This window comes from Botrytis deweyae (assembly GCF_014898535.1).
Source record: "Botrytis deweyae strain B1 chromosome Unknown BDEW_009, whole genome shotgun sequence".
Taxonomy (NCBI): Eukaryota; Fungi; Ascomycota; class Leotiomycetes; order Helotiales; family Sclerotiniaceae; genus Botrytis; species Botrytis deweyae.
Genome location: NW_024066216.1, coordinates 509,077 through 531,543, shown reverse-complemented (window position 1 = coordinate 531,543; position 22,467 = coordinate 509,077). Strand labels below are relative to the sequence as shown.

General features: G+C 43.8%; 6 protein-coding genes across 6 annotated transcripts; 3 read left to right on the top strand and 3 right to left on the bottom strand.

Annotated features, from left to right (window-relative positions):
- Positions 1-781: 781 nt before the first annotated feature.
- On the top strand, positions 782-4,755 carry EAE98_004783 (uncharacterized protein; the record flags this gene model as incomplete). Its single annotated transcript, XM_038952404.1, has 4 exons — positions 782-790; positions 854-1,268; positions 1,321-4,636; positions 4,710-4,755. 4 exons carry the CDS (start codon positions 782-784, stop codon positions 4,753-4,755), a joined length of 3,786 nt encoding a protein of 1,261 aa, XP_038811054.1.
- A 421-nt stretch (positions 4,756-5,176) lies between these two features.
- EAE98_004782 (uncharacterized protein) lies at positions 5,177-6,382 on the bottom strand (the record flags this gene model as incomplete). The annotated part of the gene is made up of 1 exon (XM_038952403.1): positions 5,177-6,382. The coding sequence occupies one exon, from the start codon at positions 6,380-6,382 to the stop codon at positions 5,177-5,179; it is 1,206 nt and encodes a 401-aa protein (XP_038811053.1).
- A 2,793-nt stretch (positions 6,383-9,175) lies between these two features.
- Positions 9,176-12,517, top strand: EAE98_004781 (uncharacterized protein). The gene is made up of 5 exons (XM_038952402.1): positions 9,176-10,528; positions 10,586-11,520; positions 11,582-11,654; positions 11,705-11,945; positions 12,002-12,517. Exons 1-5 carry the CDS (start codon positions 10,356-10,358, stop codon positions 12,440-12,442), a joined length of 1,863 nt encoding a protein of 620 aa, XP_038811052.1. The 5' UTR covers positions 9,176-10,355; the 3' UTR covers positions 12,443-12,517.
- Positions 12,518-13,982: 1,465 nt separating this feature from the next.
- EAE98_004780 (uncharacterized protein) lies at positions 13,983-15,866 on the bottom strand. Its single transcript, XM_038952401.1, has 3 exons — positions 15,532-15,866; positions 14,588-15,468; positions 13,983-14,525 (listed from the first exon to the last, which is right to left on the bottom strand). The coding sequence occupies exons 1-3, from the start codon at positions 15,653-15,655 to the stop codon at positions 14,154-14,156; spliced, it is 1,377 nt and encodes a 458-aa protein (XP_038811051.1). The 5' UTR covers positions 15,656-15,866; the 3' UTR covers positions 13,983-14,153.
- On the top strand, positions 15,867-17,798 carry EAE98_004779 (uncharacterized protein). Its single transcript, XM_038952400.1, has 3 exons — positions 15,867-16,673; positions 16,725-17,203; positions 17,254-17,798. Exons 1-3 carry the CDS (start codon positions 16,056-16,058, stop codon positions 17,534-17,536), a joined length of 1,380 nt encoding a protein of 459 aa, XP_038811050.1. The 5' UTR covers positions 15,867-16,055; the 3' UTR covers positions 17,537-17,798.
- A 1,259-nt stretch (positions 17,799-19,057) lies between these two features.
- On the bottom strand, positions 19,058-21,989 carry EAE98_004778 (uncharacterized protein). The gene is made up of 3 exons (XM_038952399.1): positions 20,868-21,989; positions 19,656-20,672; positions 19,058-19,599 (listed from the first exon to the last, which is right to left on the bottom strand). Exons 1-3 carry the CDS (start codon positions 20,931-20,933, stop codon positions 19,411-19,413), a joined length of 1,272 nt encoding a protein of 423 aa, XP_038811049.1. The 5' UTR covers positions 20,934-21,989; the 3' UTR covers positions 19,058-19,410.
- Between the last annotated feature and the right edge of the window lie 478 nt (positions 21,990-22,467).

Below are 22,467 nucleotides of genomic sequence, written 5' to 3'. Positions count from 1 at the left end.
CCGTACTCTAGATCCAAACCTCAGGAACGTGAGAGGGGCTTGACCTTTGAAGGGGGAAGTTTGAATGAATTTGGTTAAAACTCTCTACTACCTGACCTGACTACCTAGTACCTACTAGGGGCTATGGAGCCCGCCGAGCCCGTCGGGCCGTGACACCCCTATAACACATGCACTCGTGGGTAATGATTACGGGCATTAGAAGCATTTAGAAGCATTCGACATGGCACCAAATTACACCAAACTTACCCAAGGACTCGAAAGAGGACGACAAGCATTATCATTACCTCTTTGAGTTGATGTACTGAGCACTCGTATTGAGCTACGTTTCTGGCCCATATATACCTGGGTACCAATCTAGCTTTACTCGTACCTACCTACCTACATAGTACTGTATACGAATAGGTATAAAAAGCAAGCAAGGTAGGGGTGTAGATACGGGGTAAGAGGAGGCTCAGTCTTAGTCTTGAGTACTGTACGTGCTATGAGGCCATGAGGCTATGAGGCTACGAGGTTCTCGCTTTGTCCTTTACGACGATCATTTGTCTCTCATGTACCTAGGTAGTTTGAGAAGTTGACAAGTAGGTATTATTATTGTCATCATTAATATATCTTCAATTTCTTACCCAATTCCCATACAATACCATTCCCTTCTAAACGGCTGATTATGATCATTAATATTTCACGAATTCACTTGCGTCCAAAGTTCTCATACAACCTTACAATAATTTATTAATAGTCTAAAAAAAGTAAAGACGCCCTCAACCCACCACATGTGGAAAGAATGTTCCAGGTAAGTTCACTCTTTAAATATGGATCGCAACCTTGCAGATAAATTAGCTGACGAATTCGAAAGAGACTTAAAGCTCAAATAGATACTCGTATCGAAGAAGAAAAGGCACGATTGAACGCAACCAATCCCAATCTTCAAAGATCGGCTTCTACATCCTCAACTTCGAGACGGCCTGCCAACGAATCTCCTTCAAGAAAGCCACGAAAGCCACGGCCAAAGGATGATAATGAGATAGGTGGCAGAGATCCAGATCCGGCAGAGTTTGAATCGACTTTTGTAATTGAAGACGATTCTGAACCTTCAACTCGAATTGGGACAATGGCGGGAGATGCGAATAAGCCGTTGGACGGCAGTTCTCCTGCGACCAATGGCAGTGAAAAGACAACAAATGCCACTCCAAGAGCTTCTGCTGAGCTTTCGTCAATAGAAGTTGAGAAGAAGTTGCGAAAGCTGGAAAAGATTGAGGGTCAATATAAGAGTGTGTTTCATTCATATGGTTTCAGTCTACGATTATTAATGCCACATAATAGTTCTCCTCGATTCTTATCGAACTGCACATGCTCGTAATAAGTTTATTGAACCTTTCGAAAAAGTCCTCAAGGAATACACACCTATCGGCTCCATTCAAGAACCTGATTTGTTGGCTGGATATCTCAATGCACAGAAAGAAGAAGGCAGGTTGGTGAAGGAAGAACTTGCACGTGTAACTGCAGATCGCGATGATCAAAAAAGGAAGTACCTGGAGTCTGGAAAGAGAAATATTAGTCTTCGGGACGAGCTCGTATCGCTTCGAAACGCTTCTACTATTGGCGATAGTCCCACCACAGATTCCACAGAAACCCCAGAAAAGAATACCAAAGAGGAAGTTTTCTCGCGCGACGATGAACTACCAAAATTGCAATCGGAGATCAAAGCTAAGTCAGCAGAAATCGACGACTTGAAATCAAAATTATCTTCATCAGAAAAGGATCTTTCCGCTGCTAAAGCATTGGCTTCTGGGTTAACGGAGGATTTGGAAAAAGTAAAAGTTGAGTTGAATGATTCTATCAAGGAGGTCAAGAAGGCTACCGATCTTGCCCAGTCCCGCCAAGAACAACTAGTTGTCAAGGAGGGAGAGAATAAAAAACTTAGTGAAAAGGTACAAACAACCGAGAAACAGCTTGCCGAAGCCAAGAAGTCTTCAGAGACTGAACAGAAAAAGTATTCGGAAAGTATAGACAAATTGCAAACCACTGAAAAACAGCTTGCCGAAGCCAAGAAGTCCTTGGAAACTCAAAAGGAAGAACATTCAGAAAGATTGAGGAAATTAAAATCTGCGGAAACCGAAAAAGCCAAACTTGAGGAGAACTTGGAAAAGCAAAAGAAGCTGAGCTCAGATAGTTATTCAGTTCTGCAATCGCAACTCAAAGACCAAACTTCCAAAGCAGAGAAAAAGTTCAAGTCTGAGTCGGATGCCCGTAAAGAAGCTGAAAATCAAATTAAGCTCCTCAACAATCAGATCAATCAACTTAATGAATTCAAGAAGAAAGAGTTAAAGTCTCAATCTGATATCCGAAAAGAGGCTGAACAGCAGAAGAAGGACCTCGATGCTCAAATTGAAGAGCTTACCAAATCAAGGGATCTCAAAACTAAGCGCGTTGAAGAGCTTGAGAATGAGATCGAAGTTATCAAATCCAACGAGGAGGCATCTCCAGCAAATGAAGAACCCCCTACATCCGAGCCGGCCACAGCCTCGACATCAGCACCTTCTGCATCCAGTAGGAAGAAGGCGAAGAAGAAGAGCAAGAAACCTGCCACTACCTCTGCTAACCAAGAACCTACTTCCGTCTCTGGGATGGCACCCGGTGTCGATGCTGGTTTCTTGCGAGCTGAAATCAGCCAACTCAAAACCCAGATTGCTGACAAGGATAAACAAATAGAGAAATTACAAATTAAGCGCAAGACAGAGGATGATCTCAGGGAGGAGATTGAAGATCTTCAAGATAATTTGCTTCTCATTGGTCAAGAATGTGTAGTTGCTAAGGACAAAATTAAGGAACTACTGGGAGAAAAATCTGACCTTGAGGAGAAAGCCAACAAGTTAGAGGCTGAGATACAGAGTCAAGAAAATGGGAAGACAGCTTCAGACGAAACGGAAAAAGAGAAAACTGCTCTAAAAGAGCAGCTTGCCATAGTGGAGTCTAAGCTAAAGGCCCAGGTTGATTCCAACGTGGAGGCTGAAGAAAGATTGACCAAGTTGCAAGAAGAGAAGGCTGCTCTTGAAGAAAAGGTTGGAAGATTAGAATCTGAAATCGAAACTCACAAGACAGCTTCAGCCAACCTAGAGTCTGAAATTGAAACTCACAAAGACGCTTCAGCCAAATTACAAGAAGAAAAGATTGCTTTTGAAGAAAAGATCGTCAGCTTAGGATCCGAAGTCGAAAGCCACAAAAACACTCTAGTCAAATTGGAGGAAGACCTCAAGAACAAAACATCCGAGTGTGAAGAGTTAGAGTCGAAGTTCAGTACGATGAAAAAGGATCTTGGTGCCTCTGAGCAATTGGCCACATCACGTTATAAGGAGATTACGGATTTGAAACAAATCCTAGAGAGTGCTCAACCCGAATTGAAGACTCTGCGCGTTGAGAATGCAACATTGAAGAGTACGAAGGACGAGCTGAACGCCCGTACCTCTGAACTGAGAAGATTAGAAGCACGCGAGAAGGATTTGAAGGGTGAACTTACTAGCTTCAAGAAGCAAGCATCTGAGAAAGACGATGAGATCCGATCTTTGAATGAGAAGGTTGTTCAGGAGACGAACGGCCGACTTCGAGCCGAGAATGAAGTTTCCACCGCACGTCGTGATCTACGGATGTCCGAGGCCGCAAAGGTTCAATTGGCAGCTTCAGGCGAGAAGGCTAGGGGAGAACTATCCAAGGTCCAAGAAGAAACCGGAAAATTACGTACTCGTGTTCAAGAACTCGAAGGACAGGTTTCAAAACTATCTACTGAGAACAAAGAGCTTCGGGAGGTGGTCGAAATAAGAGGTTCTGAATACAAGAACGTGCAAGGAATGCTTGATAGCTTGAAAAGTCAAGAAGCGGAGCTGATTGCACAATTGAAGCAGAAGCGAGAGGAGGCAGAGAGTCTCGAAGAAGAGCTCGGGGACGCCCAAAGAAATCTAAACGACCGAGTTCGAGAGTGTGAGACTATTCGTAGGCTCATGGCTGTTGAGAAAGAGGAGAAAGGAAAAGCTGAAGCTAGGGTTCGGGAAATGAGAGAAGAACGTGATCGAGCAGAAGATGAAGCCAGTACCAATGCTCGTCGCAGATCTCGAGAAGTAGATGAACTCAAGACCAAGATCAGAGATTACGAACGGGATATTAAACGAGCAACTGATGACCGAGATGAATTTGAGCAATCACAAAAGGAGCTCAAGAGACGCCGTGATGAATTTGAGAGTTTAGCCGAGAAGTCATCCCAGGAAGCTGAAGAGACACGCTTAGCAATGAGCGAACTCCAGAATACTTTAAACAGTACTGAAAAACAACTCCGTGTCGCCGAGAAACAGAAGGCGGATACTGGAAAACTTCTCGAGGACGCCAATCAACGATATGAGAAACTTCAAAAAGAAGTCAAATTATTGCAGACGAAAACATCCAGATTGAACGACGGTTCTTCGAGAACAAGTATGGATTCGGGAAGATCAAAGAGCCCGGCTAATGGCAGGAAAGATGCTGTTGTCGACCCACAGACAGACGTTAAATACACAAAGGCGGTTTTGTTGAGCTTTTTATTGGAGAAGAATAAAAAGATTCAGGAGAATTTGATCACGTCGATTCTGAAATCGTTATTCCAGTTGGACAAGTATGTTTGACCCCTTTTCTTGAATTTATCTATTTGGAATCAAGGGATAGTTTGCTAATGAATTGAATTGTAGAAAGGATCAGGAACAATGGATTGCGGCGATTGGGACTTGGAGGTGATGGATCTGATTTGTTTTGGTGGAAGGAAGGTAGTTTGATTTTCGTTATGACTCGAGCGGTGGTGGTATTTTTTAAATGAAGATTTGTATATTAGAGGGGTTTTGGGGAAGTAGGGTTGGGTGGGATTCAGGACTGGGGTTGGTTAGAGGGTGGTGAGGATGGATAGAGATAGAGGTGGGAGAATATTCTTGATTGGGGAGATGAGGAGAGGTGAGATTAGAGAGGTTGAGATGAATATCCAGAATAGGATGTTCTTGAATGATTATGAGGATAGAAAGGAAGGAATCAATGTTATATATCATTGTGTAGGTGTAGTGCCTAGTATTCATAGTATTTTTAGAAACACTATGCGTATACAGATTATACAAATTACACAAATACACTTCCATCATACTAATACTTGAATACTCAACCAATCTACCTACTCCACATTCCTCCACTCCTTTCTCGCCTTAAACCCAAACATCTTCACCGCCGCTTCCAAACTCCTCTCAATCGTCGCACTCCCATATTCCCTCATCTCCTCTTCGTAGATTTTGATTCCATCTTTCACACCCCTTTCCTCAAGCAACCGCACGAGATTCCCCGCATCGCGCAACGCGGTTACGCAGCCTGATGCGCCGGTGGGAGGCATGGCGTGGGCGGCGTCGCCGAGGAGGGTGATGGTGGGGACGGTGGGCCAGGTGGGGAGGGGAGAGGGGTGAGTGGAGATGGGGAGGAGGGAGGTTTGGGAGGGGGATTGGTGGGTGAAGAGGGGGCGGAGGGAGGGGTGGAAGTGGGAGGTTAGGGATTGGGAGAGCGGGTGGGGAGGGAGGGGGGTGGGGAGGCGAGCGAGATCGGATTCTTGGGTTGAGGTTACCCAGTAGATGTAAGGGTGGGGGAGGGCGATGGGGAGGGGGAGGGGAGTGGAGGAGGCGGTGGGGAGTTTGAAAGTGATGGGTTCGAGGAGGGTGGTGGAGGGGATGGGGCCGTGGGGATCGCGGATTATGGACATGCTTTTGAGCATTTCGGGTGGGAATGTGTCTGTGAGTTCGGGGGAGAGAGGAGTTTTGCCATAGATGATACGACCGCCTGTGTCGAGGGGAATGTGGGATGGGAGGAATTGTTTCCTAACGCGGGAGTGAACGCCATCGGCGCCGATGAGGAGAGTGCCGGTTGCGGAAGTGGTGTCCGAAAAGGTGATGGTTATGGAGTCGCTGTTGTTTGTCGTGTAATGGGAGAATTCTTTTCCAAAGGAAACGTGATTTTCCAATCCCGTCAGGAGTACATCGCGGAAGACGCGACGGTCAACTGTACGAGCATTTCGAAACATGGGAGGGGCTCCTTTGCCAAACTGTTGGGGTTGAGGAGGAAGGATTTCGCCCGTCAGAGGATCTGCTTGGGAGCCGGGCCCTAGACGCATTTCGGCGCAGGTGTCTTCAAATAATTGATAGATGTCATCGGGTAGGCATTGTTGGAGGGCATCAGTTCCTTCGGAATGAATCCGGATTCGATAGCCTTGCAATCTGTAATCTGATGCTTGGTCTCGCTCGTAGACGTGGAAATCTATGCCGGCTTTTTTGAGACCTTGAGCTAGACAGAGACCGCCGAGGCCGGCTCCTGCTATTAGGACTTTGGGTTGTGTCATTCGTGATTTGGTATGCTCGATGAAGGAGGAGGTACTTGTGATGTAGTTTAACGTGTTGCCAGTTTAACGCTGCAATGACATTGATGACGATGACGACAGCGATAATTCAAAGTTGAATTGAAATTATGAAAAAAGTTGAGAAGTCGAGGAAGCCGATGTTGAAAGTATTTGTACTCTCCCTATATCCCTACATCAAGGTAGAACTATTCCTCGAATAGACATCTCTGTTGCCTGCTGCACATATGTTAAATCCGTATTGTGACGATAACAAATCGGTGCCGTCGACATAAAGTCGGTCCCGTTTTAATACACGGAACCGATCTAGCTTGTGCATAGGAAGGGATTGCAGGGACAATGACACCGAGATGAAGTGAGCTTGGATCAGATGGTGCTTGAAGACATCAAGATATCAGTATCGTATGTCCGGCCGAGAAATCACCGTGGATATAAGCTGTTTGGGTGTATGATTGGGTTGCGACACTTGTTGCTCGAAAGACTTGGACATATATAAACTGATATAAACCTCTCACATCCAACTGACTTAAGTTATTGGAGAAGTTCTAATTATTCAGATCATCTTTGGGTCATGAGCGACTTTCACATGTCAGGTGCACCTTGTCCGTGTGTCTTGGAATCAATTTGGACGATTTTGATTTCGAATGGCCACACTCATGGTATTTCTAACCACCTAAAACCCATTTGGAAATCAATCACCAAATCGGCCCAAAAACACGGATATCCTCATTAGGAAGAGATGACATAGGTATTGTGAAATTTTCAGGTCACGCCTAGATAATAAAAAGTCTGTGGTGTACTTTCCTACCTAACATCTTATCAAATGAGATGATGCGATGCGATGCGGCAAAAGCTGTAGTCCACGCTTTCCAGCACGTTTTTGCATTCTGGACTGGACATGGAAGAGGTGGTTGCTTTTGTGGTCATGCATTTTCTTTGCTTTTTCGACATTTTTTCAGCACAGGGCTGGCTGGGCTGGGCTGGGTATGTCTTGGATTGCCCCTCTTCGGATGTGAGATTGAGGGGCAAGGCTTTGATTTGAGGATTTTAGGATCCATCATCGGAAGGGGTGATGGAGAGATGGATATCTTTCTGTTGTTGTGTGGCGGATTATTCGAGGAATGAAGATGTCACATAATTGATGGATTGGAAAGGATTGGGAAGGATTCCGGGATCGGTGAGGTTACTGGTGTGGCTTGTAAATTGATGGAGAAATGGAACAGGGATGCTATGCAGTGACAGCATCGATGGCGGGTTTTCTTTATGAGGGTAGAGGTTTCGATGTGTTTGATGGGTATACTGGATGTTAATAGATATGGGGATTCAAGTGAACGGGTTGAGCAGATATGGAATGAGGAGATGAATTATTTTGATCGACTTGGACGAGCGATGAATGAGTGTTGCCCAGGTGAGTGTTGAATGTACGGAGGAGGAGTGAGGGGTACATTCTCGCTAGTACGAATGGAAGTGCTGTGTAGCATTCCAATTTGAAGTCTTTAGTTCTTCGTTTTTATATTGAGTCTTGAAATTTATAGAGAGAATTAGATATTAGTAACTCTATTTGAAATGAAATGTATACAAGCATTAATATCCAGGCACGAAGAAAGTTATCATCTATTGTACGAGTAGGTAGTAAGTAGATAGATAGATCGACATCTCAAGTGATATTTTATTTACGCTTTTACCCCTCCTCCTTCCCTTCTCCCCTCTAAGATGGCGTTCCCGAAGCCCCTTTAGTCCACCAGTCTGAAGAGATTAAGTTGTTGAATTGCCGCTCCCCCATACTTTCTTTGGGTTTGGAGGGAATGCCCAGGTGATTCTAGGTACTCCTAGGGGTACTCCTAGGTAGGTAACTCGATGATATCCGAATTTATCCAAGTCTCCATTCGTGTTCAACAATCTAGATTCGATTGTAGTTGAAATCTAGACACTTTCAGGTTTTGGACATTGCAGGTGGTATTTGATCTTTTGAGCATAATAGCCAGGCATTAGATAGAATTTATGATTTTAACAGAATTTAGCAAATTCGATTCATCATCACATCATCACATCATCACATCATCCATGAAAATCATCTAACTGGAGGCTCCGGCCTTTCAATCTTTCTATCCTTTCCTCTTCCATCCTCCCCCATCCCATCCCCTCCTATCCATGATCTATCTCAATCCATCTCTTATCCATCCATACCTACTACATTCAATATACGGCCAAAAACTACTACACCGTATAATAGATATCCTTCTCTCCTTTCATTCAGCCTTCTTCTCAATAATCCTCTGCAGCTTGATCCATTCAATTGATGTAATGCTCCATAATTGATTCACCGAAATCTTGATGTGTACCAGGCGGTATATGGATTTTGAATGGAATGAATTGGGATATTTATGATTGATGGATTCTTGATTCTTGATTCTTGTTCTTGTTCCTGTAAACGGACATTTATTATTTTTCTCTTTACTTGGCTATATTTCAATTCCTTCCGATATCTTGATACCTTCCCCCTCTCATCTTATACACCCCTTATATATTAGTTATTATCATTAGGAACTTTTACCATATATATTTATATATACTTAAACCCAGATAAATTACCTAGATTGTATTACATTACTAGGTATTCTTTGACCATTATCGATTCTTACCTACCTCCCTGTCCATCTACCTATTACTCTATAATTAATCACATCAATCCAATAGGAGGTATAGATGATATTATATATTACCTACATTACCTACATTACCTACATCACCATCTAGAAAGATCAATCTGAGATTTAGATTCAAAACCACCTCTAACCAACCATCTTTCAATTGTTGCTAAAGAGGCAAAGATTCGAGAAAATCAATTCATCAAAACCATCTGGACTGGCTGGACTGGGACTGGCTGGGCACTCAAATCGCCTAAGAAAAGAATATACGGAGTACATACTGTGATGGGTGGGAACATACCTAGTCGCTACCTATCCTACCTACCTATGTACAGTACAAATACATGGATGGATAGAAAGGCTCGACAGGACAGGAAACGACTTACTAGGTAAGTTTATTTATTTTTTGGGTCGAAGCGCCCCCCTCCTATCAATTCGTCATAAGTCGGCGGGAAGCAAAGCAAGCAAGCAAGTATAAGCAAGTAAGCAAGCAAGTTAAAATTTGACTATCCACTCACTGGAACTCCTCCTCCTCCTCTTGATTACTCAAGTATCAATTTACGACTAGGTACTTGATATTAGTACTATTTTACTACTATTTTACTACGATACGATACTATTGATACTGTTACTACTATTACTGCCACCACCACCTCAACTCCCATTTCCATCTCCACCTCCACCTCCACCTCCTCCACCACCTGTAAATAAAATACTCAAGACCTTTTTGGAAAATATTACCCAGCACCGGCCTGCTAGCTAGGTACATATATGGGAAACAGTTTACATCTGCCCGCCTGTCTATCTACCTGCCTGTCTACTATCTACCTACCTATCTACCTAACTATCTATCTATCTATTACTAGTTATCTATACCTATACCTACCTATCACTGCTACAACAACAACTACTCCTACTACATCTATTCCTACACCTCTTCAATCGATTCCATTAACTTCTTCACCTCCTACTACTTTCTCCTTCCTCCTACCTCCTCCCTCCTCCCTCTGACCTCTGACCTCTGACCTACCACCCACCTCCACTTCCAAATCCACTCATAAACAACTCCACCAACCAGACTAAATACCACTACCAATACCAATACCCTTTGACTATCTATCATCCACACCCCTTCTCCCTCCGAATCCTTTCCCTTTCTCCATCAACAAAACCGGTCAATCAATCAATCAATCACTCACTCGCTCAATCCACTGCAAAACAATTCACCAATACACTACTACCCTCCAAATTCCACCCCAATTTCACACTAACCCACCATCTAACCACCACCACCAACCCACAACCGAATAATGAACGGCGATCGGATAAAGGCGTCTGCAATTGCTAAAGCGAAAGAATCGATAACTAAAAATTCAAATGCGCATGCTATGAAAAAAAGAAAGAAAGACTCATTGAAGCCAATCATCACAACCGAGCAAGACTCTGAATCTTCCAAAATGGCTTCTGCTCAAGCCCGTGCAGGGTAAGTCACCAAAAATGTCCCACTTTCTGACCTTCCAACCCTCCTTCTGTGTCTAAGGTGCAGCGCCTCAAAATATAAACCACCCTCCCCTCCAACAAGGTCGCGCAAAAATGCTGCTGCACTCTACTTAGTTTCATTCACGATGATGAGTTCAATGCTTCAAAACTTGCTGACTAGAATCGATGATGGAAATAGATCCGCTTCGGGAACAAATCGCGATCCGTCATCCTCTTCCTCGAGAGAAGACGCTGCAGAAACGACGGCAGACGAAGAAGACTCTGAAGATTACTGCAAAGGAGGTTATCACCCCGTACAAGTCGGTGAAAACTTCAAAGATGGCAAATACACCGTGGTTCGAAAGTTAGGATGGGGTCATTTCTCAACAGTATGGCTTTCCAAAGACAACGTCACTCAGAAACATGTTGCTTTGAAGGTTGTACGATCTGCAGCGCATTACACGGAAACGGCCATAGACGAAATCAAATTACTCAATAAAATCGTGGGTGCTAAGCCTGATCATCCAGGTCGAAAGCATGTGGTTAGTTTGTTGGACTCGTTTGAACACAAGGGTCCAAATGGCACACATGTCTGCATGGTCTTCGAGGTTCTGGGAGAGAATCTGTTGGGGTTGATCAAAAGATGGAACCACCGCGGAATTCCCATGCCTCTGGTTAAACAAATTACAAAACAGGTTCTGTTGGGTCTGGATTATCTACATAGGGAGTGCGGCATTATACATACAGATTTGAAGCCCGAGAACGTCCTGATAGAAATCGGAGATGTGGAACAGATTGTGAAAACATTCGTCAAGGAGGATACGAGTAAGGACAAGGAAGATAATAGAAATGGCCGAAGGAGACGGCGAACTCTCATTACTGGAAGTCAACCTTTACCAAGTCCGTTGAATGCCAGCTTCAACCACGCAGATTTGATGAGGTTTCCTGGCAGTAATCCAGGTTCCCATGGAAGTATAAATGAAATGCTCAATAATAGTAAATATGCTCCATCGGAAATCCCTGGCAATGGACAGCAATCTAATGGTTGGTGCAATAGGTCGTTCGAACAATTCTTCACCTCAAAAAGAAAAGGCAGACGAGGAGAATCACGGGACAAGAGAAAAGACTGCGTAAGTAGTTACCTTCATGTCATCATATACCGCCCCTAACTTGATTCTAGCGATATCCTCACAGATAAGGTCTCGGGCATATCACTCGACAAAAATTCGGGCGAAAAGAAGAAGGCAGAGGATGCAAACCAATTCGATATCATATCAGTCAAAATTGCCGATTTGGGAAATGCTTGCTGGACTGGACATCACTTCACAAATGATATTCAAACGAGGCAATATCGATCACCGGAAGTTATACTGGGCTCCAAATGGGGTGCTTCTACAGATGTTTGGAGTATGGCTGCTATGGTATGTTGATGCACTTGCCCTTTCCCAACACTATAGCTGATTTTTACAATCATTAGGTCTTCGAACTTATCACTGGTGATTATCTTTTCGATCCTCAATCCGGGACCAAATATGGCAAAGATGACGATCACATTGCTCAAATAATCGAACTCCTTGGACCCTTCCCCAAATCCCTTTGTTTATCTGGCAAATGGTCACAAGAAATATTTAACCGAAAGGGCGAACTGCGAAATATCCACCGATTACGACATTGGGCCTTGCCGGATGTCTTGAAAGAAAAGTACCATTTTAAAGAAGATGAAGCGAAGAGAATTGCGGAATTCTTAACTCCCATGTTGGAGTTGACACCGGAGAAGAGGGCAAATGCTGGAGGAATGGCAGGTGCACCGTGGTTGGAAGATACAGCCGGTATGAAAGGGGTGAAGATTGAAGGCTTGGAAGTAGGGAGCAAGGGTGAAGGAATTGAGGGGTGGGCATATGAAGTCAGGAAGAGATAAGAACTCGCGAGGTTCGAGAATGATAGAGTGTAGGAATTCCTTTCTCATGAAACTCAGGCGCAGATGATTGGGGTGGGTTGGGTGATGGGTCATCTGTTGGTGGTCATCTTATGGGATTGGATTCGCGCAATTAAAGTCTAGGGTGGATGGGATGGATGGGGCGGTGCCATTTGTCATGCATGTAGTATGGTATCACGAACCACGACTTTTTTTTTCTTCTTCACATATTGGTTTGAATGAGTCGTGAGATGAGATATGAGATGAGATGAGATGTTGGAGGTGGAGGTGGAGGTGGAGGTGGAAAACGACAATGGAAATGAGATGGGATGGGATGGGGATAGGATGCTATGGATGAATGTCTGTATGTACGTATGGATGAATGGTATGGACTGAACTGGGAAAGGAGGAATGAATGAATGAATGAATGGATGGATGGATGGATTCTTGGGAGGAGGATAGGTAAAGGGAAAATTTATATGATGTGAAGGAGATAATTATCGTGTCTTGATATTGAATGCACTCTTGATAAATGATGATGATTGATTTGAGAGTGGTGAGTGGTGAGTGGTGAGTGATGAGTGATGAGTGGTGAGTAGTAAGTAGTGAGTGGTGAATGGTGAGTGGTGAGTGGAGGATGTTTTAGCTTATGGGGTGTTGGGATAGGTTGGTAGGTAGTTAGTAGGTAGGTAGGTAGAAAATATACAGGATGATTTTTAGATGGTTGTATATGTATGGATGTATTGGATGAATATGTTTGATCTGGATGTGGATGGGGATGCGGATGGGATTATTTGGATGTATGAGTTTGGATGTGTGAGTTTGTTAGTGTGAGCATGTTAGTGTGAGCATGTTAGTGTGAGCATGTTAGTATGAGCATGTTAGTGTGTATGTGTGTGTATATGTGTGTATGTATGTGTATGTGTGTGTATGTATGTGTATGTGTGTGTATGTGTGTGTATGTGTGTGTATGTGTGTGTATGTGTGTGTATGTGTGTGTATGTGTGTGTATGTGTGTGTATGTGTGTGTATGTGTGTGTATGTGTGTGTATGTGTGTGTATGTGTGTGTATGTGTGTGTATGTGTGTGTATGTGTGTGTATGTGTGTGTATGTGTGCTTTACGATATGTAATATGTAATTTGATTCGAGCTGATGGGAGGAGGGAGGAGGGAGGAGGGAGGAGGGAGGAGGGAGGAGGGAGGAGGGAGTAGGGAGTAGGGAGTAGGGAGTAGGGAGTAGGGAGTAGGGAGTAGGGAGTAGGGAGTAGGGAGTAGGGAGTAGGGAGTAGGGAGTAGGGAGTAGGGAGTAGGGAGTAGGGAGTAGGGAGTAGGTAGGCTGGCTGGATGTTTTCTTTTTTTGTTGTTTCGTGCTTGGTGTTATGTGTAGTATACGCATATACACACACACACATATATAATATAAAGTACGCTAGCATATAAAATGAAATAACAAGCTAGCATTGCACTTCCTTCACGACTCCTAACTCCTTGACTCCTGTGCTGGCTAATATTGTGGTATCTAAGTAGGACGATATAAAGAACCTGCTTCGTGCATTCCCCACCCACCCATCCACCCATCCATACATCCATGTATTCTGGTCTCTTTCCTCTCCTATCCTTTCTTTTCCTTTCCCATCCAACCTGCCACCAAAATATCAAGAAACTATCCCAAGCCATGTTTGATCTCGCTACCCCTGATTACCCAAGTAAAACTCTATTCCAAATATCTCCTATCTCCCTTACTTGGACTTCTCCCCTTACTCCTCCCGCGATTCTTACTCGGACTCCTCTCGATGGTTTTAAATTCCATTTCGCGCTCCCGATTTCCAAAAGTGCTTCTCTGGAATAGAGCTCTTTGAGCAGTTCCTGCTCCGGTGGGCCAGGGTTCGTAAGGACCGAAATGTGATTGAGGGGTTTGGGGGATGCCCCAGGGATTGGGTTGCCCGAAATAGTTGGGGTGTTGGGGGAGATGTTGCTGAGGGTGAGGTTGGGGTTCGGGGTGAAAGATGGGGGGTTTAGAACGGAACATTCCAAAGGCCATGTTGTTTACGGCGATGGAGAGGGTGAAGATTAGGGCGACGAAGATCTAGAGGTGGTTGTTAGTTTGCGGATAGAAGAGGAGGTAGGGGGTTGTAGGAATGAGCGTACCATGGCCTTATAGCTGATAGGCTGGATGAAACTATCCAAAATCTCTGCGAATGTTTTCGCACTGATTCTAGCTCTTCCGACAGCGTTGGGATCCATAGACATACAGGCATCCCAGTTATTACAGACAGTTTCTAAAGCAGGTAGTCTCATGCTTGGTTCACATTTATTTTCTGTGTATTGTTTTGCGCAGTTGGCCATCTCGGATAGAACTTCCGCGGTGGCTTTTTGAGATGCTTGATCAACGTCGCTTCGGATTGTAGTCCAGAATGTGTAAACCCCAAACATTATTAGTCCGACGACGAAAGTGTTGAGCGTTAATTGAGCGTAGTAAGAGAGAATGTTTGGAAGATTGGGTCGCGACTCGATACCAGATAGGAAGGAGGAGAACCAGCCTGGTGTGTTGCCCGCTTGCCTTCCTTCGGTCGATCGACTATTTTGTCTTGAATCTCCTGATTCGCTCTCTGACTCCGAAGCCGATTCCTTCCTGTGATGTCGCACTATCCCCATCGTTTCATCTTCTCGTTCATCCCGATGCTGACGCTTTCGCTTTTTAGCTATAGGTTGACCTCCTAACTTCATTCTGCGCAAATCATTACGAGCGCCAGGACTGGTTCCTTTGTAGTTTGTGCCATATTTGCCAAATAGCGGTTTGCGTGAAGAAGCGTTTGATGAGAAAGCCGTCATAGTTTTGCTGGAGGTTTTGGGTACTTCAGGTGTATCTTCTGCGTCGGCAGTCTCGCCGGGGGAAGATTCAATTCCCGAAGCTTCGGAATATATATCTGAATTGTATGGTTTGCGGGGTGTTGTGAATGCTGGATTTCGAAATGCTGGAGCTGGTGTGGAGTTCTGTGCCAGAAAAGAATTGGTTGGTTTGGCAGAATCTAATTGCCTTATTAGTACACATGTTACTGTTTGTTCGATGGTACGAAAGTGAAGATACTCACTGTTATCAAGCTGCATAGCTTTGAATTGTAGAAACGGTGATTTTGGATCCATAGGGCCACCTTTCTCTTGCCATTCAAAGTCCATAGGACCTTCACCTGTTCTTCTAGAAGTATTACTCCACATTGTATTTCTTTGCTCGTTGATAGCAAAATCTGGAGCTTAAACGTGAAGATATGGGGAAGTGAGGTGATACGGCATCTAGAAAATCCAAAGTAAACAAAGAATCGTCGCTCCTGAGGCAACCAAGATTTTTCCGATTCAACACTAACCTTAACATCCACTAGCTGGATTTGACAAAGCTTCAATTAATATACAACTTCAGCTTGGTACAACGCGGGTTGCGACGAAACAATTCATATAATTTCTGCGCATCTGTTCAATTCTACAACAACCACTACGACTCGATATCGATACCATATCGGCAATCGGCTTCCGATTGAAACGCGGATAACAGTTTGAAACAATTCGACATTCGATAGATAATAATACAAGCTTCCTTTGTCCTTTTTCACAATCTGCAAATATGTCGGATTCCGACCTCAACTCAAGACCTACCACACCCCTCCCAGAAGCTGGAAACGATGCTGGAGATCCAAACAGGCCCATTTCACAAGAACGAGATACACCAGAACCTCCTGTGGCCAACCCAGATCTCGATATGGATGATTTAGATAATGCAGAGGATGGCGGCGCTGGATCCGATAATGAATCTGATCTTTCTGATGTCGATGAAGCCAATTTTGATGATTTCGATGCAAGTAAGGTTGCTTTAGATGAGAGACCCATGGTTGGTATCGATGAAGATATTGCGAAGACGTTGAAGGCCAGTAAGCGCAAGCGTGCGGAAGGTGAAGCAAAGAAACCAAAGGAGGGAAAGCGAGACAAAAAGAAGAGGCCGCGCAGAGACTCAGATGAGGATCCCGATGGAATGGAGATTGATGGAAAGAGAATCAGAAAGCCCAAGAGGGTTGAGGGTGAGGGAAAGGATAGGGACAGAACCAAGGAACGAAGAAAGGCAACACCAGAACCAGAAAATGATGAAAATCTTACGCCAGATGAGAGGAGACGTAGAGCTTTGGATAAGGCTATGGATGCTGCGCTTAAGAATCCGAACAAGAGAAGAAGAAAGAAGGACGAAGTGGTATGTACATGTTTTCTGTCGTGAAAGATATTGAATCTAACTTTGTGGCAGGATTTGGAAGAAGCTTTTGATGATGAAATTGCAGCTTTGAAGCTTCGAATGGAAGAAGCATGTCAAGCCGATAATGCTGCTCGAGATGCCAATTTACCCGCAACTAGAAAGCTTGAAATGTTACCAGAAGTGGTCGCGCTTCTCAACAGAAACACCATTCAACATTCCATCGTCGACCCCGATACCAACTTCCTGCAGTCCGTCAAGTTTTTCTTGGAACCACTAAATGATGGAAGTCTTCCGGCATACAATATTCAACGTGATCTCTTTCAAGCACTAGCGCGTTTGCCGATTGAAAAGGAAGCACTTCTAAGCAGTGGGATTGGTAAGGTCGTTCTATATTACACGAAGAGCAAGAGGCCAGAGATTCAAATCAAGAGAATCGCTGAAAGATTATTGGGAGAATGGTCACGACCAATTTTGAAGCGAAGTGACGATTATAAGAAGCGTAAGGTCGCGACAAAGGATTATGATTTCCAGTATGTATATTCAATTCAACACATGTTGTATCTACTAACATCCACTTCAGAGCCGCACAACTTGCGATCCGTCCTTCCGGCTCTCAATCTTCGCAAATGCCTTCCTCCCAAAGAACACAACTCACGGCTCGTGATATTGAGCGTCAACGTCTTCTCGCACCAAAAGTCATTAGCAACAGAGCTAGAATGGAAACTTCAAATACCAGTTATTCGATCGCTCCTAGAAGTAACTTCGACCCAAGTAGAGGGTTGGATCCATCTTCCAGGCCTATTGGTGCGGGTGGTGTAGACGCTTTTAGAAAGATGACGGCGAAACAGGGGAAGAAGAGGTAATAAGGTTGACTGTGCAGCTGTGACGATCGTGCTATTCAGGGGACTTGTATTATTGAATGAAGGGAGAAAGGAAGGTATGCAGGGCGTTTGTAACTTCGTCGGAATGCTAACATAAAGGACGTTTCACGGGTATCATAGGAAGGAATTAGGAAAGAACGAAAGAAAGATAATCATGCACACGCGGCATATACTAGGTAGTCATCTTAATCAAGGGGCCACAAAATTGAGAAATTCAAAATATCTATTCATCTCCTAGCGCATTTACTTGAATTTTCGTTTCTTTGTTCCCCGAGTGCGAATTGGAAAGTCGATTCGAGAATCAGATGATCCTCAGGAGATACTCGCATATACCCAGTGAGAAAATTCGGGTCCGAAAACGTCTTGAAGAGAGTTATTGACACATGCAAGGTCGCCGTTTCATAACAATAGATGGATGGATGAAGGATATAAAATACAACGTCTCATCGCATCGCATGAAATCTCATCTAATATTACAGTACCTTGATAATGCGATACCAGTTCCTCGTCTGTAACATTGTTTAAGCCCCCTTTTATACCGCACGCTTCGTATAGAATGAACTTCGTTTCTTGGAACAGAATGTATCTCCTGAATGTTTATTCACATAGGCGAAGTCCGTCTTACGAAATGTGAAGAGCTGAAGGTTGGGAAGATGAGGAGATTGTGAATAACGTGATTCGGATGCGAGGGATCCGAAAGTTACCTATGGAGCTGTTGGGAGGGAGGTGCATTCCGTAGTTTTCCGATGAAGGGTTATGGACGTAGTGGGTCTTTTAATATGGTGGATGTCTTATGTGTTTGGTTTTTGCGTGGTTGGCTGCTTCCGCGGTTTTAGTGCCGGTACTTGCTTTCGGCTTTTTTATTAGCTTGCGTGCTTGTCTTGCTGACGTGATGGGTGAGAGGGTGGCGTTGAAGTTGCAGATTGGAGGAGTACTACTCGAATTGCGGATGTGCGGATCACTTGCATTTTTGAACTAATGCTGCGCGGGTCGGGCCAGTTCTTGGGCTAAGTCGAGATGAGGGAGAAATGGATGTCATGTATGTCGGTAACTGCTAGCGGAGTCATGGATGGCAGTATGACATGGTGAGATGTAGGTAGTCTGTGTATATGTGGGAGCATGGACAATAGGTAGTCTGCGTATATGTGGGAGCATGGACAAAAGGATGCTGTTATTAGGGGATAGACAATAGCAGTTTGTTGGGTGTTGATCGTTAGATGAGCTCTCAGGTATTTTTGCATTCTGTTCGTTCCAGTGTTAGAGCGGAGAAACTTTGAGAGGAGATGAGTATCTCGGCTTTGCTAGGGAATTTGGATGATTAAAAGGGAAGCATGATTCTCAGCATAGAGGCTTAAGACGACGAACCCGGCTTGATGGCTGGTAAAACGTCTAAATCTTTATTTCTAGCACTAGAGTATTCATTGCTGTATCGGCTTGAGTTAGTTAGTGAACGACAAGAGCACAGTATCACCATTTGAATGAAGTAATCACAAAAACTAGTAGATGCGGAGAGAGAAAATATGCTTGAGAATCTAATTTAGATTTTATTTTGATTTTTCTTCATCAAAATTTCCAGCGAACAAACAACTGTACTGAAATTTCTGAAAATTTTGTAGAAATTCCCGGGTATCCTTCTGCTGTTGCGCTAAATCCATCCATTCCTTTCCCTTTCCCCCACTAGTCCACAACGCCTGTTCCAAAATATCATGAAATTTTCGGTTTTTTTCCTGGAAAAAACCGCACCAAACACCATTTTTTCTTTTACAATTCTTGCTCCTTCCAAGTTTCCATTACCCCCTCCAACTTCAACTTGTAGAATTCGCAGCATTCATAATCTACGAGCCCCGCACTAGCGCTCACGATCCATATCTCCCTCTCTGCATTCCGTTGGTTTGTTGCGGGCCCCCATTTTGGGACTGACTGGACATGACCAACATTTCAAAGGCTTCGATGCGGGATTTGAGAGCTGCGTTTTCTTTTTGAAGGTATTTGTTGCGTTTCTCGAGGTGGTTGATGTATTCTGTTGCTTTAGATAATACAGTTGCCTGTTAAATTTATTAGATTCGAAGTCTCATCAAATCAGATGTCTGAAAGAGCATACCTTATTTAATTTATGTGCTGGTGTTAAACCTTGCAAATCTTCCTCCTCATCATCCCCATTAATATGCTCATCGCCATCTTCCTGTCCCCTCGAACATTTTCTGGTCATTACTCTCAAACTAGGTACACTGTCCCTTAGTAGAGCAATCTTATCATTCAAGTTCGTTCGGTATCGCTTCTCGATCATGTTATGGGCAGTCTTCTTGATAGGTGGATGACGGGCGGGTACCTCATCTTCACCGTCGGAATTCGAATCTGAAGAACAAGCTGATGATTTGCGTTTCAAGTTATTAGAATGATTTGAATTTGACATTGACTGGCGTGTGGGTCTGGAGATTGGAGAATGCGATGGCGAACTTCTGGATGAGGTAGGGGAAGTGGGATATGCAGAGGTGTTTTGAGTTTGTTGAGGCATAGCAATAGCGCGAAGTTGAATTTCTTCTTGAGGAGTGAGAGTAGGATTATAGAGTAAAGGCTGCTGCTGAAGATTGGGGATGGTTTGTGCGCGACGGAGGTTAATATTGGAGTTCATTTGGGGTCGTGCCCAGGATAGAGGAGTGGAGTATAAACCATCCCTAGATGGAATATCGATCATCGGCGAATTCATGAGATTGCTTGGTGTGGGTTGAAACAGTTGTTCTCCTGCGTCGACTAAATTATCGTCACCGAATACTGCCGCTTCGTCGATGCTAGAAAGATTGCGGGAGAGCTCGAGACCGCTCATATTAGGCGAGAGAGGCTCAATTTTGAGTTCTGGGAAGAAATCTGAGGTAGGTGACAAGGCTGCTTCACTTGGGTCGTCCCAACGCATCCAATCCTCGAAGGTACCAAAGTCAAATGCTTGACCTGTGGATGACTTGCGGTTGGTATTTTGGAATGGTTCTTCTTTTGGGAGTATGTAAGAAGGTTTGGAAAAAATCGGGTCGGATGAGGTTGGTGATGGAAGAATGGAGTCACAAGAGTCTGAGTTGTTGACGAGTGCAGGCTCACTATCCCAGTTGAATGGGGAAGTACTCTGCTATAAGAACTGGCTGTCAGTCAATGCTGCAGTGGGGTGATTGTTGAAGAGAAGACGAATAGAAAGCAACTGCAAGAGGTGGAGTTTATCCACATGACATATCCGAAAGAACCGGGTAACTTGGAGAAGTGCTCGCTTCGTAGCCATCATTGACTTCATGATGTTTTTGTATTGAAGGAATTGTATTCTACTTACTTCAGTTTGCTGCCGTGACAATGAGAAGTAATCGACGGCAGGCTTCTGGCAAATCACACTTGCCATTGGGGAGATTGATGATACCAGTTTGAAGTTTGAAGTAAGTCGAAACTTACACCTTGATAGTTATTATAGTTTAACTGGAGCTCTGAAAGAATATATCGGAGGCTATGTTGTCAAGGGAATGCCGAGGTTGTTAATACAAAGCCCGACAAAGGAAGTGATTGTGAGTAAGGTATTTGATAATATGGACGATGTAAAGGATTATCCTTGAAGTCAAATAACGTGTTCGATTTGGTGATAGTTTGATATCTTTATGATCTGGTTGTGGCGTAGAAATGTTGGTAGTATTTGGGGTATGGACCTTTAAATAGAATGGTAGAGGGGGGTGAATCCTCACAATTTTGATATAAAATTTGAAAAGTATCAATTTCTCGGAATGACCATGTGGTAAGAAGACGTTTCCAAACTTTCAAGCCTCAGTACCGGTTCATCTTCGTTATCATACGAGTATCACGATTTGTATGATGTGATGTTAGAATGAATTGTGGAGATCGAAGCCGAATCCAGACTTTATTTTTGTTCATTGAACGTAGGCGGGGGACTCCGGCAACATTGGAAGGTAAAAAGATGTAAGAAACAATTTGAGAAGCAACAGAGAAACAACTGGGCACTGCTAGAATTAATGTATTGGACGGGCAAAGGCAATTAGATGGGATAGAATGGCAAGCCTAGTATTGAGCATATAGTAGCACCAGAATAGTAATAGATAGAGATGCATCCAAGGGTTCATACTGCATCTACATGATTCGATAGGGAATCTGCATTTATGCATCAATATCAAGCTTCCCAAGCTCCTGAGCAAGCACAAGAATGAATCAATCAACAAATTGGGCAATTCATGGTTGAGTTGCTTGGATATTTCGGAATTAGATGTGCGCATACCATCCATTACTTACCGGACCCCAATCCCGTATGAATATATCCAATTCCGTAAAGCTCCCCGAATGTCATCGAGATCCCACAATGGAGCCGTGTCTATGACTTTGTGTGTGGTTTGCATAGAAGAGCAAAGCGTTGATTGGATACTTCAAAAGGCTGTATACTCTAGGGATGAAGTTATGAGGGCGAGGCACATGCCTTCGGCTTCTCTTTGGATGAAAATCGATGAAAATCGATGGATATTACTTGGATTAGAAACATTATCGACCTCGAAGTGTGTTAGGATGTAACTTCTTAAATGCCATAACTGACGAGAATTTCATATAGTGGGCTGATTTTCTGATGTTTTCATGCACGTTCCTCAATGTCCCATCGAAACTTAGCCAACCAACCAAGCCTTACAAACCACCGTGGTGCACCCATGCATGTTAACACTAGGAAGAAGTAAGAAAGAACTGGAGTGGCTCAGTGGCTATTCTAAACCAACCACTTCGATCCTAATTCGTTTAGTTATGTAACCTAAATCCCCTTATTGATAGAACGGAGCGAGCCGGATCAGCCTTAATTAACTGTTCCGGGTGCTTATTAAGGACCATTTTATCCTTACAGTCCTTACAGTCCTTACAAAGGTTGGAAGGGTAATTAATGTAAACCCCAC